Source organism: Natrix helvetica, assembly GCF_964273705.1.
Source record: "Natrix helvetica genome assembly, chromosome: 5".
In the NCBI taxonomy this organism is placed as follows: domain Eukaryota; kingdom Metazoa; phylum Chordata; class Lepidosauria; order Squamata; family Natricidae; genus Natrix; species Natrix helvetica.
Window position 1 is genome coordinate 48,909,014 of NC_138551.1, and position 17,816 is coordinate 48,926,829.

Genomic DNA, 17,816 nt, shown 5'->3' on the forward strand with positions numbered 1-17,816 from the left:
AGGACCACATGGCTTGAGTCCTGAACAGAAACGGTGATCACATGCTTCAATGTTGGTGGAGAAAAAGAGAAGGAAGGAAGAGAAACTGAGTCCCTGGTTTTATGTCCTCTCTGGCCTTTGATCTTGATCTTGCATTCTGATTGGTTGTCAGACTCCCATGGGGCCATGCAGGGGCAACTCTCTAGACTGCGTTTTGAATCCAGGTTTGGTTGAGTTCTCAGATGCCATGTGGTGAGTTGGGTAAAGGGCCAATATTTATCATGCCTTAATCCCATCCACCTGGAGCTGAAGGGGAGAACTCTTTATTATGTAAAGGGACTGGCTTGGCCTTCTTAATGGCCCATTGACAAAGTGGGTGGGGACAGGAAGCTACAGGAAGCTATTCTCTCTTTATAAAACATGTTTCTTCCTTTTCACATCTAGAGAAATATTCTGCCTTTTCAATATTTCCTAGGATATTTCATTTTTCTGGGAGAGGGCTGGGTGATAACTTCCTACAATACTTATCATAGTTCTAGACATTATGTAGAAATGTGTTCCTGGCTTGAGGTCTCTCTCTTCATTAAATTGAATAAAGTTATCTAGGACTTACAAATTGTTGCAGGTAAAAATAAAAGTACAGAAAGGCAAGGTTAGAGTAATCTAAGAAGAATTAAATTTAAGAAGAATTAAGAAAAAATATCACCATGGAGAAACTTGTAGAATAATGGGATTTGGGGCACAGGGGAAAAAGCATATGGGAAAAGCATAGAAAAAGAACAGAAGAAAGAAGCAAAGGTCACCAATAGCAGCTGACCTTGTGCAGAGCAGAGAGAATATTTGGGGGAAATGTAAATGTGGACAGCAGCGGTCCTTGGTCAAGGTGAGGGAGAGCACATAGTTGCAGCCCCTCTGACTGTTGCCTTCTCATTTTCATTCCAGTTACTACCTTGATGGCCGAGTGGCCAAGGTGACGGACTTCCTGAAAACACGCCTGTTAGACACACTCTCTGACCAGATCAGGAAAATCCAGAAAGTGAGTGAGTGTTGCAAAGGTGGGGAGCTTGAAGTACTTCAGGGTGCTGAGTCTGAATTTGACAAGTGCTCAGTACCAGACTGGTTTAGCAAAGGTTTCTGCTTTGCTACTTTAAGACCCTGTAACTTCCAGCAAACTCAAGTCCACTGTAACTTCCAGCAAATTTGACAAATAAGATAGACAAAATAAGTATAAGAATATTTGAGAGAGATTCTGTGGACAGCTGAAATGTCCTAAACCCTGTCCTAAAGATATTGGAAATAATATATTCCAATAAAGATATTGGAAAAGCTATTATTGACTGAAGTAGTTGAATTTCAGAACTCTTGTAAGAATAATACAAAAGTCATTATGCAGGACAGGAAGTGGGGGAGGAGATGCTAGTTTTGGAGAACAAAGGTGATGAATCTTTCCTTGGGCTAATGTATATCAAGGGAAAAGAGGCCACTTCTATGAACTCACTATGCCTAGCTCTATTTCCTGTAAGGTACTTGATTAGAATGTTTGGTCCATTTTTACAAAATGTTTTGACTTATCAAGAAAGCTATAAAAACAGCTTTATTATGGATCATTTTTCTCTTAATAGAAAAAGAATTTTTAGCTGCATTGCTAGATAGATTCTAACAGGGGAAGATTTACTTCAATAGAGAACCCAAAGATATCAGCTTACAGATGCCCTCATTAAATTTATTACCTTCTTTCCTCTTCTTTGTTTTATAATTTGAGATGGTTCCTTCAAGTAAGCCTAGTGAATGACCAGACCTTTAGGCACTTGTCAGATTTCTATCCAGAGGTAGCAAGAGTTGTAAACTGACTTCATCAGACCTTGTGTTCACTTACGTGCTTTTGTTTTTTGGCACCATCACGTCCTTGACATGTCTGTGCTGTCAAGGTTTATCTTATGTTACAGGAGCTTTCTCACAATGGGGTCTCTAGTGCCATGTACATACTTCTCTTTCACCACTGCAGTTTCATAGGAAAGAGTTAAGGCCAGTATGAGTTTCTGACAAGGTTCTGGGCTTGGTAACATACAGTATGCTCCAAGACATTGATTACTCTCATTAAAGGCACCAATGTAGTTAAAGTAAGAAATAGCTTTGTAGCTGCTACTAATGTCTGTTTTTTTATTGAGAACTAGCTTAGAGGCTGAAATCCTGCTCGGATTTATAAAGAAACTAGGCTTATATGTTAATGTAGCTTAAATGTCTGAACATATCCTGAACAATCAGACATCCAGTCTACATGTTAATCTAACAAGCATGTTGTTTCTCATTAGGCTATATACATATATACACAGTAAGGACCTGGTTTTGCTCCCAGTTTTATGGTGCATAAACTGTACCATGTATGAAAAGAAGTGTTTACTAAAAGAACATATACATTTGGTTTACTAAATGAACATAAATGTACATTTTAAATTACAAATAGTCCTTGACTTCTATTTAGTGACCATTCAAAGGTTACAGTGCCACTGAAAAGGTGACATGACTATTTTGCACACTTATGACCATTGCAACATCTCGATGGTTATGTGATCAAAATTCAGATGACTCATATTTATTGCAATGTCCTGAGGTCATGTGATCAACTTTTGTGACCTTCTGACAAGCATAGTCAATGGGGAAGCCAGATTCACATAACAAAGATGACTAACGTAAACAACTGCAGTGACTCACTTAACAACTGTGTCAAGAAAGGTCATAAAATGAAACAAAATTCACTTAATAAATGTCTCGCTTAACAACAGAAATTTTGGGCTCAATTGTGATTGTAAGTTGAGGACCACCTGTATATAAAACTATTCAAAACTAGGCAGTGCCAAGCAACTGCAAAGTGTATATATGTGGGGAAAAATACCATTGTGGAAAATTTAAAAACAGTAACTTTTTAAAACCTGAGAATGAGGTCAATTTGTACTCATTTTAAAAGCTGAGACTGAGATCTTATACAAAGTTCTGCTGTAAGTGGAAATAAGAAAAGTTAATGGTGTTGCCATATGGTATAGCAGCCTACTGTGATATATGTCTTGGAAAGCAAAATTACAGTATAAGTAAAAAAAATTCTTTCCTTACATAAGAGTCTGACCTGGATAATGGAAATATCTTACATCGTGTGAGTAATTTCTGTTTTCATAAAGAAATGAGGCTTTGAAGGCACGGGCAATTTCATTTTACAAGAGTGAAGCATTTTATTGATTAGCCTGCTGTCTGCTACGTCATGTGAGACATCACAAACAAACTGAATGGAATCACTGAAAGATCGTGCAAGTACAACAAAACTAAGAGAACCCACACTGAGGTAAACAAATAGGAAGTCAGCAAAGAGTGATATGTTCCAGGAAAGCAAGATCAATGCCCATAAAAGAAGTAGAAGAAAATACAAGAAAGTTTTGTTCAGATTAATATATTTTCCATCCACTTCCTACTTTTGTTTTCCTCATTATTTCAGCCCTACTAGGCACTAAAAAATCAGTATTATTTATGCTAGCCTGTGATAATACATGTTTTAAAGTTACCACCTGTAGCCAATTGTTGAACAGCAAGGCTATTCTCATGTTCTTACCACCACTTTTGCTTTCACCTTTTTTTTTTGGCAACAGGTGGTCAATGCATACATGCCTGGAAAAAGGATTTGGTTAGAGGGTATCGGAGCTGCTTCTGAAGGAGGCGTCACTAATCTCTCAGATTCCTATGCTGCCAGCTTCCTGTAAGTTAATCTAAGGATGGAAGTAGTAATATTTATTTCTCATAAAATAATGTTTATGAGAAAACCAGTAAGTGCATAAAATGGTTAATTGGCTTCTTTATTGTCTATAAGACACACTCCCAACTCTAAAATCAAGGATATCATTGGATCATTGGTTATTATTAGTTATTAATGGTTACCAGACTTTATCCATCAGTTTTTCAGTTTCAGTGGGAGATGATATGTAAAGGCAGTTAGTAATAACATAAATAAAAGTGGAGAAGCTACTGCTTTAAGGTAGCAATAGCTAGATACCTTAAAGTCGTAGCTACTCCACTTTTATCTATGTATAAATTGGACATACTGTAAGCCAGGGGTGTCCAAACCTGGGAACTTTAAGACTTGTGGACTTCAACTCCCAGAATTCCCCAGCCAGCCATGCTGGCTGGGGAATTCTGGGAGTTGAAGTCCACAAGCCTTAAAGTTCCCAAGTTTGGACACCCCTGCTGTAAGCAGATTAGAAAGGGAACTTTTAATTAGCTCTAATGCTTTATCATATCACTCTGCAGCCATTGGACTTACAACCACCAGAGAACTTTTACAAGAATTATCTGTCTCAATCTGCTGTGAGGGCTGTTCAAGAGACGGGAAGGAAAAGATAGGGAAAGTATTAGATAAAGAGCAAAAATGGTATTAGCAAAGATTTTTTGGTTCTGGCCACACTTGTTAAGCTTTACCTGTTATTGTCAAATTCCTTAGAGATTAAAATACTTTTTTGATTTTTTTATAGTGTGCCTTTATTATTTTTACAAATAACTCAAGGCAGTGAACATATCCACCACATCTTCCTCCTCCTATTTTCTCCTGATAGGTGAGTTGGATTGAGAGAGAACAACTGGCCTAAAATCATCCAACGGGCTTTCGTGGCTAAGGTGGGACTTGAACATAGGGTCTCCCACTTTCTAGCCTGATGACTTAACCACTAGACCAAACTGGCTAAAGGATTTTGAAAGATCAAAAGATGTATCCACAACAGAATTCCTTTTTGTTTCATTTTTATTTTCTTACTTCTTATATGGAAATAAGAATGAAGAAATATCATGAGGAAACTTTGCTTAAAAATGGTTAATGAAACAACTAGTGCCATTACCACAGGGACGTGAGTCCACAGGTAACAGTAGATAAGAAGTAATATCTATTGAATTTTCAGATGCCAGAAAAGTGACTGATTAAGATAAGGTAAAGAATACTGTGCCTCCCAGAACTCTTTAACACATTATTGTAGCAGATTTATTTATACTTTAAGCACAAGGGCACCCATCTTTCTTTTTCAGCAACTTGCACAGAGTGCTAATAAACTAATTAGTTCCCTTCCCCCCTCCCTTTCTCTTCCATTTGTCTTTGCTTTAAGTTCATGATTTTTACTTCATTTTTATAGTATGAAAATATTAAAAAATATTTTAGCACAAGGCCCTTGGAAGCTCCGTTTGACTATTTTGTTGTAGGTGTCATTAAAATCCATTTTTAAAATTAGTATTTTTCCTCATGGTGTGTGCGAAAGTGCTGTCATGGGTTATAGGTCAACCAGGTGGTAGAAGAAAGAACAATCCTGGCAACTTTTCAATTCCTTTATAAAAATAAAACAAGGAAATCACATGGGAAAGTTCAAGTTATTAAGTTCATAGAAGGTGCTCTATGGAGATCCACATGGTCAAACCAGGTTAATCAACAGAAATTAGTATAGGGATCAGCTTTCTTAAAAAAAGAGTTTGCTTATATATACTGACAGCAGGAGATCAACGTGTTTTGTCTTGACTTAGCATTCCAAGCTAAAACTTGTGCTAGGCAAGTTCCCTTCCACTGTTCTTCCTCTCCCCACTGGAGACAAGAGCCTCTGCTCAAAAGAAAATGAGGTAGCCTCAAGCTTTTCTTGGGGAAAAAAGAAGAAGATGGAAATAAAGTAAGCTTAATGGTTGAAGACTGCTGATACGATTCCTTAAACCATTACTATTTCATTATAAATTATGTTTTAAATTATTCCATGGGAATTTATATCCTATTTACACAAGTGTGAAAACAAATCACATGGTTTATTTATTTATTTATTTAAAGAACACATTTAGTTTTAATTGTGGTTTTAGAGAAAGTGATAGGCTATGTTATTAAAATTGAAGGAAAGTACTCAAATTGCAAAGGGGTTTGAGAGGGGAGATGAAGAGTTGACAAATGAGAAAAGTATTTTAACTCAGTTCAAGGATACGTGACAGCAATGTTCTCAGAACTTTTTCTTAAGAGCATCAGTTACTACAACTAATCTTCAGCTTATGACCACAATTAGGACCAGAACTCTAATAACTAAGCAAAGTGATTATTAAATGAGCTGTGTCTAATTTTATAACATCTTTGCCACACACCTTAAGTAAATCCACTTCCCCATTGATTCTGCATGTCGGAGGCACCCTGGGATAGCCAACAATGATCACATGACTTCAGGATGTTGCAACCCTCATAAATATATGCCACTTGCCAAGCACCTGAATTTTAAACACATGATCACAGGGACACTGTGACAGTTGTACGTGTAAGGACTCATTGTAACTCACTTTTTTTTAACACCACAGAAACTTTGAACTGTTGTTAACAAATAGTCATAAGTCGAGGACTACCTCTATAAGAATCAAGCTGTTTTAGATATGGATTTAAAATTGACAAAATACAAGAGTGATATTGACAAAGAAATTATACAGGACTTACAAGTGAAACCAGCTGATATTTTAATTTCTAAAATGGACACACAAATAGTAAATCAGAAGAGTGACTTGGATGTATAGATTTCAACTAGAAGAGTGATTTGGACAGCTTTCTTATTTTGGAGCTGTGTTATGAAGCTATTCCTAAGAAGAGATAAAAAAGATAAAGAGAGAATGAAAAGAATTCATGGTTCCAAAAGGTATTGTTCAAGGACCCCAAGAGTATTAATCCTGTCAGATCAAATCAGCTGGGAAGAGATTATAGGGAAGGCGTCCTTCAGTAATTAGGTCTGTGACATATAGGTAATAAGCAGAATCACACCCAGAAACAAACTGGCAATCAGTATGGCTCATGAACATACCCACACCACTGTGTTCTGGATCAGTTTGATTCTTCTGGGTGGTCTTCAAGGACGTGTAGTAGTAGTCAAGTCATGAAGTGATCAGGATATACATGACTGTTTGAAGGACCTGCCAATTGGTGCAGGAGATAAAGTTGTACAGAGGCCTTGCTAGCCACAATGGCTATCTGCTGTCTGTTCATTGAGCCGATATTAAAATTGCTCATAATAAAATCCTCATCAAATGCACTGTTGTAGTGATGGAGTCATCTCATCACACCTATCAGGACTCCACATTCATTTTGAATATTTCATTAAAATTAAGGGAGATCTCTCTCTCTCTCTTTCTTGTCTAGTGGTGCTTTACACCTTAACAATAGAAATTCAATTTCTCCCAATATTTCACTCAGTTCTTATAATTATTCCATGGACAATTTATGCAAGTTCTCCTGGGATATTTTCACATAAACCTCCAACTTTTCCCTGTAGAATCTTGGTAATATCATATCCACCTCCATGTAGGAGAGCTGCCAAGAAACACTTTCAATCTACTGGCTGTCTAAGTTCAAGAGAATTTAAGTTTTATTCATAATAGACAAATAATGGTTTGTCTTGGGTGGGGGAGGGGGAAAGCAGACCTGCTAGAATTGTGTGTGTGTGTGTGTGAACAAAAGTAAATTTGTTGTTTTGATTCATTCAAAATCCACATATGTTAATATTCAAAGTTGTCTAATGTACAGGGATAATATAGGGCATTTTGTCCATTGCCCTTGTTGAAAGACAGTAAATAATTGTAGAAATATCTTTGACTCTTAGCATTGAGGGTTTTTTCCTGTCATAAATTGTTGAAAACATGCTGCACTGTGCACAATAGCAATATATATTATCTGACTATGCTGGGTTTGAAGTCCAAAAAGTTCTCTGAAATATGTCGTTTTTGGAAAAGATCTTGAGCACCTCTTAATTAGAGGCTTCTCTGGTGACTGCTAACTCTATTTCTCAGCGACATAGCAGAATAATTAATTCATGAACATATCTTACTTGGATGGCAAGTTAATACCTTTCAAAAGAAGAGAATGCACCATGGATATCTTCCCCCAAACTAGCGGCTTCCAAATGTTTTGGAATATAATTCCAGTCATCACAAATCACTGACCACTATGGTGAGCTGTGAGGTATCAGTTAGACAAGACAGCTTTGATATATGGATCTAAGCCACAACCTAGATTGAGGAAATCTATCCTGCTCTTCTTGGTTAAAAGCTAATCGATTGTCTTCTAAATTGCTAGGTGGCTAAACTCTCTTGGGATGCTAGCGAGCCAGGGCATCAATGTGGTAATGAGACACTCATTCTTTGATCATGGGCACAACCATCTTGTGGACCAGAACTTCAACCCATTGCCGGTAGGTGGATGATACAGTATCTTCTGAACTTGCATTAACACCCCTTTGTTCTTAGTGGTCCTCTGTCCTACATATTATACTGTATACTCAAGATCAGAGGTGGTATTCTGCTGATTGGCACCGGTTCAGGCAAACCAGTATCGGCAGCGCAAGGCTACACTCCCCCACTCATAATCATCACTGCACATGCCCAGACGTGCGCATGCCTAGACGTGTACTTTCCGCTACTGAACCGGTAGTGAAGATAAGAGAATACCATAACTGCTCTAGATGTGTAATGTAACACATGGCCTTTCCCATATTTTACATTCTTGTATATATACAACCAAACACTGTTTCTCCATTGTTGCTTATTTTGTAGGAGTTACTTCAAGGCAGCATTTTTCATCTACTAGTAAAGGTACATAGCATGGAACCGTGTTTCCCCCAAAATAAGACAGGGTCTTATTTTCTTTTGATCCCCAAAATAAGCGCTTGGCCTTATTTTCGGGGAGGTCTTATTATTTTTGAGGTCCAGGAGGCAGCAAGTGAGGTCACCTCCTGGCTGCTGCTATGTTGCAATATTTTCAGGGAGGGCTTATTTTAGCACATGCGCTCAGAAGCCCAATTGGGCTCATTATTTGGGGAGGTCTTATTTTTGGGGAAACAGGGTAGCAACCTTATTCACATGATGTATCTTCATCAACTTCTTTCCGTCATTTCCAGCCAGAATTCTCTCTTCTTTTCACTCTTACTAGGCACATACCTCAACAGTAATTCCGTTCATTTCTCACCTCACTTTTCTGCTTGTTTCTTTCTTGTTTGCTCTATATTATCTCTGCTGAATCAGTCTGAATTTCTCTCTTCTTTTCATGTTGCCAGTCAGTAAATCAGAGGATTTGTGCATGACTTTGTACCCTTGACCTGTTCCTAGAAATTCTTGGCTTTCACAGACAAACAGGCACTCATATCCAGATATAGTGTGTGTGTGTGTGTATTTAAGAAAAGATTTTGCACACACAGCTGAAAATCTACTGCTCTTTGTGGCCTGTTTGAACTCGGTTTGAAAATACATTTTTCCAGATTGGTTTCTTTCAATGCTAATATGAGACATTAGTTAATGTCAAGTACAACATGTTGAAAGCAGATGGCGCAGGGTTACCTCTGGAGCTATAACTTTGTCCACTATGAGAGCCTCAATGGGACCCTCGTGGGTTGCACAAGACCAAGAGAATCAGGGCATTTCTTATGGGAGAGGCATTTAAGCCATAGCAGGGAGGAAGGAGGGGCAGAAGGGGAGTTATAGGTCCTGAAAACATACAATAAAAACAACCAAACCCAAGGCAGCCAGGCCCTTAGGGAAAGAGCAAAGTGGCAGGAAAATGGAGCTGAACAAAGTTTAAATTTATAGGAATGAAGGTAAAAGAAGTTCACAATTTCACACAGCAGGGTGGTTCTTTGCAGTTTAATGCAAACCCTCTTATTTCCAGTTCTTCAAAAGGACAGTAGTATTCACTGTTGAAAGTGTGCAGGGTTCTAATAAGAAAAACATATGTTAATCTTTTAAAATAGCAGGGGTTTGTTTCTTCCATTTCAGTCTAGTAAATTTTACACCTTGTAAGTGAAACTTGGCAGCATCAAAAAGCTCTGAATCTCCATGGCCAGAAATGTACAGGCCTGGTAACATCTGAGACACGCTGCCCACAAGACCCTGGAGTGCAGCATGAAGATTTGGGAAGCAGAAGAGCAGGCCACAAAAGCAGACTTATCTTGTAATGAAGAGGAAATTTTCTGCAATTAGATGCTAGGAGAGCATTGGTTGCTGAAATTTTCTCCTAGCTAAAAATTAGTTGATTTGGGCTTCTTATGCCTTACATCTCCAGAAAAATGTTTACAAGATGTCAGCTTAGGTAACTTACACACACTAGAAAAAGACAAGGACATGCATGGTCTGTCGTTCTTATGACACAGAAACATTGAAAAAAATGATACTTCTTGAATGTTTCTTTTTTCATAAAGTTAAGGTTTCATTTTAAAAAAAAACCACTGCTTTATAAATAGACTGATAAGAAGAGAAAAGGGTAGAGAGAATAGGGATGGATGAAAACGTGGTACAGATAATTATCAGGCTAGTGAGAGACAGAGGCAGAGACACAGACTTATGTTACAAGTCCGAGTTAAAACAGATCTGCTGTTAACTGAGTATCAACATGTAAATACTTTTCTCCAAAGTATTTATACCAAAAAGGCAGTTTGGAGATCTAAAAGAAATCAAAACCCTATGCAGAGCTTCCTCTAGGATTTCAAACATTCTAAATTAAGCATACAGGGCTAAGAAAAAAGGACATATTATGCATGCATCTTCTTTTGAGTAAAACTCACTCAGTGCTAATATCTTTCTTCCTATACAGAACAGGTGAATTTTTGGGTGGAGAGGTAGTGCCTGGTGAACAGGCAGAAATGGCATCGCTCAGCCGCAGCAGACTCTGGAGCTGGGCTGGGATGCGGTGCCCATTTTTTTCCCGTGGGAGCTATCAGGGAGATGAAAGTGGCTGTTTGGGCTGTACAAGACTGCTGGGATGTGAAATTGAATCCTCCCACTAACTCATTGACAAAGACTTGCTATCTTTCCTTTGTGCAAACCCTCCAATGCTGAGAGAAGCCATGGCATCAATCACTGCCTTGGCCTGGCTGCCCCTCAGCTGGCGATAAGCTTTGGCTGAGTGCCTTGCAAGAGCTCAGTTGCTCTCCTTTCCATGCCATGGCTGATCTAGCCCTAACTCCACCGATTCTCTGCTGAAGGAAAGACAATTGAGCTGTGTGTGTGTATTATATATTATATGACATTTCTTATATTTTCATCTAGCTAGGTTGTTTATAATTTTTGGAGTATTCAGTTTAGTGTGTACTTTATTAGATGACAATTTTGGTCCTTACTATTATTTGAAGTAATTCTCAGTTGGAGCAAATGAAAGATTTATTAAAAATCCTAGGCAACTAAGATTACAAACATTAAAAACATGCAAGAAAACTTCCATATGAGAATGGCATATCTTATGAGATGCTTACAGATTTTTCAGACTCAGTAGCTACTGTACAGGATATTCTAAATGTGAGACTTCATGAACAATATCTAAGAAATAATTTCTTATCCCCAGATTTTCATAGTCTTTTCTGTAAGACTATAACAGCTCTACGTTTACTGTAAAATATTGTGGTATAGGAGCACCAAATTGTGTTTACACCTTAGCTAAGAATAAATACTCTGTCTGCTTTGCACATGAATCCTAAGGGTATATTGTTCTCATACTTGTGGTAAATGGCACTCTTATTGTTGTGCTGCATCTCATTTGACAAACACGTGTACATTTGCCACTGGAAGGAACAGAACATGAAGTGACGAGAACAGAACCACAAGTGGCATTTTATGTTCTGGGTTTTACAACAATAACTCTCAGAGAACTGGGAATGGAAGGCCTATTATACTGCAATTATTTGTCAGGTTACACACAGCATTTCTTCACCATGTGGTTAGGGCACAGTTTTAGAGCTCAGATCTGGTTGCAGAGGTCTATGGGGCCCCTGGGAATGTATCCTTTAAGTCTCTGCTAGGAGACAGCCGTGTCTAGTTAGTAGGATTGTATAAGAGGTCATCTAATTTATGTTTTTTCCAATACCTTCTTTTCTAAACACACCTATTTAAGAAACCCCTGGGGTCATGTCACAAACTTTCCATGCAAAAGGATACTTAAATTCTATAGTAGTAGGTTTAGTGTTGGGTAGAGCTGAAACATTTTTGACAGTTATTCTAAAAGGAAGAATTTGTGGAAGTACTGTTTCTCAACACAAGAAAAACACATATTCCACATTCTCCCACATGTGTAGTTATTAAAAGTAGAAAAAAAACTATCTTACATTTTCTGAACATAGAGAAGCATAATTCTTTATGCATAGTGTTACTCTTGGACTGCAGCAAACTAGAATATGCTTCATAATCCTTTACACTGCCTCTCCATAAACTCTGTCCTAGGAATAATCAATCTGGCTTTTTTGACAGGACTACTGGCTCTCACTGCTTTATAAGCGACTTGTCGGACCCAAAGTACTTGCTGTTCATGTTGCTGGACTGCAGAGAAAACCTCGCCCTGGCAGGGTGATTCGTGATAAGTTACGGATCTATGCTCACTGCACCAGTTACTACAAGTGAGTTATCTCGGAGCAGGTGCAATTACTGAAGTAAAAAATGGAGATTGGGCACTGAAGACCAGCAGACCCAAATGGGGTTAAATCAGCATGAGCTACACCCACAAAAAGAAAATGCTATCTAATTCAGATGAATCTCTGTGTTCCAGGCGACCAGAGCAATGTGTCATTATACCCGTTAAAGAACGAGCTTCATTATTTGAACATAAGAGCACTAGGGGGGGAAGCCTATATAAATAAGTGCATAAGATTTTGCCTCCTCTTTTCCCCCCCCCTCTCTGTGTACAACTTGGCAACATGGCTTTCTCAGATCGTGGAGAGGGGAGGAACAACATTGGTGTTGATAGGGAAGCTCACCTATCTCTGGGACTGTGGTGGGAGCCTTTGTGGATGACATCAAGGGAGTACAATTCCCCAAAGGCCCCATGGTTTGGTTTCAGTTCCTTGTCTCCCCCCACTTCCCATTTGGGGCACCTAGCACAGCTAGAGTTTCTACGATAAGCCTTCAAAGCATCCTAGGAGTGTAGGACCTGGGACTTTCCTAAAGACACAGGTCCCTATTGTTGCTACTTCACATCACCAGATGCTTTCAGCAAGGCTCCCCCTCCCCCTCCTAGAGGGAGCTTTGGCCAACGGCTGACAGGTAACTGGCAACAGAAACAGGGAGAGATGGGAAAGGGAGAGTAGGCACAGGCCAGGAGACCTCTGGCTCCTTTCCATGCCCAGGGCAAATACTGTAAATGGGGGCCACCTGTGTAGAAGCTGAAGCTAACTCTCTCCTCTTTGGGGATATTCTTGCCTAAGCTTACTTCAAAAGCAGGAGTATTGAAAAGCTTATAAATGCTGCCTAAGGAAATAATATGTATAAAGCTTCAGATGCCTTGTATTATCCCATCTGTATAAACATCCTATAACAAAATAGTGCTGTTAACCCCACCATCACCCTTCAGGCAAGAGATGAGGACTGAAAGATTACCAAAGGCCACTAAAACAATTCATCTGATTAGCTGAAATTTCAGCCAGGGACTCCCAACATGTATCTAACTATTCTATTAGCTTTCAAATATTCCCCCCAAAGGACTTTTCTATAGCATACAGTATAGCTTTCTTCTGACCTATAAAATATTGCTTTTTAGGCAGGTAGCATTCTACATGTAGTGTACATGATGGCAAATTACAGCTAAATAGGATGGTTTTACTTAAACTTATAAGGGTCTAATCATCCTATCTCTGCCTGCAACAAACATTAAAAACCTGAAGCCCACTCTAATCGTCCATTCATCACAGATGCAGTAACTGCTCCTGTCTCACATGCCAGTTTCCTATTCAGTTTAATAACCACTTGTAATTAAACAATGGTAGGGTTGGAAGCCTATTCATTTAACTAGACAAAGAAGTGCTACATTCGACACTAATGGGTACTAACTTTTTCCAAGAGAAAATATTGATGCTTCTACATATACATCCAAACAAATTGTGTTATTTGATTTTATGATATTTCCTACAAACTAGGCTAGATCTTGGAAGCAAAAATGTTATCTTTTTCTACCTTACTGGAAACATAGGGCCTTAGCTGCTCTGAAAACACCAGTCCATAGTGGCTTCATTAAGACCAAGGAATTATTGCAGAAAACGTTGGGAGTCTCCTTTAGCTAAATCTTTCTGTGCAAAGTGACAAATTGGACAATTGATATGACAGAATAACATCCTAGATTGAACTGGAGGAAACCCTTCTTGCAGTTAGGCAGTTAAGCTAAATAAGTCCCAAAATGGGGTTCCTTTCACTAGAATTTCATGTTGGGATTGGAAAATAATAGTGAAAATATTTAATTCTAGAGCTAACACATTATTACTAAAAAGTATTCAAATGGTTCACCGTTAAGCTCTTATCTCTCTCACAGCCATAATTATGTCCGTGGTTCTATCACAATTTACATTATCAACTTGCATCGGTCACGAAAGAAAATCAAGTTTGTGGGGACCCTTCGGGACAAACTTGTCCATCAGTATGTGCTGCAACCCTATGGTCAAGAAGGACTTCAGTCAAGGTGAGTGCTATTGTCCAGATCAAGGCCACTATCATGAGAACCTGTTAAAGTGATCAAGCATTGATATTAAGCACTATACTCCATTTATTCATCTGTACATATGGTGTGCTACCTGCCATTTAATTTCCATCTTTTTGCTGTCCCAAAAGCTTATGTTATAATAAATCATGTGAATAATGTTCACTTTTCAGAAACCATGTATTTTTGTGTTATAAACACAACTTGTTTGGAACTTATCACTGTGTCTAATTCCATCCAGCTTTAAAATACTGATGGAGAATCCAGCAATATTGTTTTCCCGAAAATTCCACCTACGCTTGACAGAGGTTTCCAGGCCCCATAAAGAAAACTATTCCGATATACCTTCTTGCTTTATTCTCCATTTATTTATGGTGCTCCGCACAAAATCAGATAAAAAGAACTATGGTGTTGTACCAAACCTAAGAAGGCATATATGGCCTACATTCCATTTTCCTAATGGCCAATGAAATGCCTGTGGAAAACCCACAAATGGAATGCAAGCACAATAGGACGCTCTCCCTTGTTCTCAGCAAGTAGTATCAAGCCACGTACTGTCTTGGTTGTGGAATGTAATTCCACCATCATGAGTCATAACTACGTATCAGTTAATGGTATGCTATGACTTTGTCCAATCTGCTTTTAAAGTCTTCTAGACTGTTGATCATCACTGCACCTTGTCATCACACATGCCCTAGATCCGAGTTCCCCAAACTTTCCGGCTTCGCAGACGGGTGGAGGAGAGAGGGGATGGTTCTATGCAAGTGGTGCTCCCATGTTACATCCCTTTTAGGCGGCCTGCACTGGTTGCCGGTTGTTTTCCAGGTGCGATTCAAGGTATTAATTATGACCTTTAAAGCACTCCATGGCTTAGGCCCAGGGTACCTGCGAGACCACCTACTGCCACCAGTAGCCTCCCACCGTCCAGTACGATCCCACAGAGTTGGCCTCCTCAGGGTGCCATCGGCCAGGCAGTGTCGGCTGGTGACCCCCAGGGGAAGAGCCTTCTCTGTGGGAGCGCCTTCCCTATGGAATGAGCTGCTCCCGGAGCTTCGCATAATCCCTGACCTCCGGTCCTTCCGACGCGCCCTAAAAAGTTGGCTTTTCCAGCAAGCTGGCCTGGCCTGTTAATTTTAATTTATTTTAAATGTATTGGTTTTTTTAAAATTCGGTTTGTTTTTTTGGATATGGATTTAATTTTTTAAAACCTTTTGGGATGTGTGTTTTTTAATGTTGTACGCCGCCCTGAGTCCTTTTGGAGAAGGGCGGCATATAAATCCAAACAAACAAACAAACAAGTGGCAGGTTGCCCCACACAAGTGGGAAAGGGTGCGTCCGCCTGCCAATTCTGCGGCCCAGTTCTGAACACTCAAAGCCCAGGGGTTGGAGATCCTGCCCTAGATTAACCATACATTCGCTAATTTGTCCTGAATTCTACACCCTCAGCTCTTCTTACCATCCATGTGATTCCAGTATTGGTATAATTTATCTGACACTGTCCTAGCCGTGTCCTTTCATAGGATCTTTAGGTTCCATAGTAAAGCTGTAAAGATAAAGCTAATGTCTATCTATCTTGAAGTCTCCTGAACTTATCATTGTCATGAAGAACATCTATGCAATCTCTAAGTTCTACCCTTTCCCCCATTACCTGGTGGGGGGCAGCTTTCTCCTCTACATTTTGTCTGAAAAATGCATCTGGTCTGTGCAGGTCCGTGCAACTTAATGGACAGCTCCTCACTATGTTGGATGATGGAACTCTGCCAAATCTGAAGCCTCGTCCCCTTCGTCCTGGACGAACCCTTGTTATTCCACCGCTCACTATGAGCTTCTACGTGGTGAAGAATGTTAATGCCCTGGCATGCCGGTATCGGTAGCTGTACCAAACTCCACTGCCAAGGGCAGACCTTGAGACCCTCTTGGATCACTTCTTGGCAGAAGTGTGTACACTTCACCAGGAAAAGAGGACAGAAGTGCCTCCAGGAAAATACTGACTATCCGCAGCTGTTCCACATGTTCTTATGGTCCTAGCATCCCCACCTGCTATGGAGATTTCCAAATAAGCAGTATTTTACACCCTTTGCAATTTTCCTGTATAGACTATCATAGAATGGGGACTTTGTGCCACCTTGTGGGCAATGAAGAAACTGTAATATGAAGAATTGTTCTGAGTTTTCTGTGCTCAGCAAGTGGAAAATCAAGATGCATCCATCACACCAGAGGCTACCAAAAAAGTATCAGCAGGAAGCGGCTTAGAAGACTCTAGTATTTCAGCTTTATCCCTGTGGATGGTGTGCCCCCTACTGGCAAAAGGCAACAGAACAAGCAATGTAGCAAGGAAAACGCATCTAGAAGAGCCAGAATTAAAGAATTAAGCACCCAGTTGTGCTGCAGAAGACAATCCAGACCTGAAATTCTGGGGTGTCTCCAACTGCTTGAGCCTATGGCATTGTTGGATGGAAAAGAAGAGGATTGGTCTTGGCCACTGTAAATAATGCTACCTCCTGGGAGCATTTGTTGTAAATGCTAACTATTAAGTTATATTTTCTGAAAAGCTGAAAAAAATACTTGTAAGAACTGAGAAATTGAGGCTTTTAAAAAGTTTCCTACTTCTTGGGGCACCAATAAAGTGTATCAGGTGGTGCATGAAAGAATGACAGAAAGGCTTGTAAATATTTAAAAACATTGATTATATTTCTGTTTCAATATTCTGAAGCCTCTGCATCCTACTAAACCTGGACTGCAAAACTCTGTACGGCAGCAAAGAGCTATAATCTTCTGTGTCTCTTTGCTTTCATTTAGTGGTCATTCAGAGCTTTGCAAATTAAATCCAGTAGCTCCATCCCTGCACTTTCTAAAAGTGGCGTTTATATTAAGTTAAATGTTACAACTAATTATGTGCAACCAGACATCTGTTATGTTACTAATAACCCTGCATACTTTTCCAGTCTGAGGATCTAACCTATTGTTTACACTCCCATGCACAATAACCTTTTAGATATAATCCACCCCACATTATTTATCTCTATTAATTTCACCTAACTCAGGGGTGTCCAAACTTGGGAACTTTAAGACTTGTGGACTTCAACTCCCAGAATTCCCCAGCCAGCATGGCTGGCTGGGGAATTCTGGGAGTTGAAGTCCACAAGTCTTAAAGTTCCCAAGTTTGGACACCCCTGACCTAACTGAAATGTTACGAAAAGAAGCAAAGATGTATACAGTATTCTCCAAGATTAAATTAAGTTAGCGGGGGGGGGAGGGGGGAGATAATTCAGATATAAAATCTTGGAGTTTTTGGTTGACATTAAATGTAAATGATCAGGAGATTTGAAATAAAAAATGGAACTTCCACTATATTAATATATACTTCTTGTCA

General features: G+C 39.3%; 1 protein-coding gene across 1 annotated transcript in view; it reads left to right on the forward strand.

Moving 5' to 3' along the window:
- The window catches only part of HPSE2 (heparanase 2 (inactive)), a 160,971-nt gene extending 143,510 nt beyond the window's left edge, over nucleotides 1-17,461 (forward strand). The window contains exons 7-12 of the mRNA XM_081956312.1: nucleotides 922-1,015; nucleotides 3,615-3,721; nucleotides 8,081-8,195; nucleotides 12,232-12,377; nucleotides 14,279-14,425; nucleotides 16,152-17,461. Coding sequence (XP_081812438.1) covers nucleotides 922-1,015; nucleotides 3,615-3,721; nucleotides 8,081-8,195; nucleotides 12,232-12,377; nucleotides 14,279-14,425; nucleotides 16,152-16,317 — 775 coding nt within the window. The 3' untranslated portion in view covers nucleotides 16,318-17,461. The remainder of the gene's footprint in view (nucleotides 1-921; nucleotides 1,016-3,614; nucleotides 3,722-8,080; nucleotides 8,196-12,231; nucleotides 12,378-14,278; nucleotides 14,426-16,151) is intronic.
- The last annotated feature ends 355 nt before the right edge of the window (nucleotides 17,462-17,816 follow it).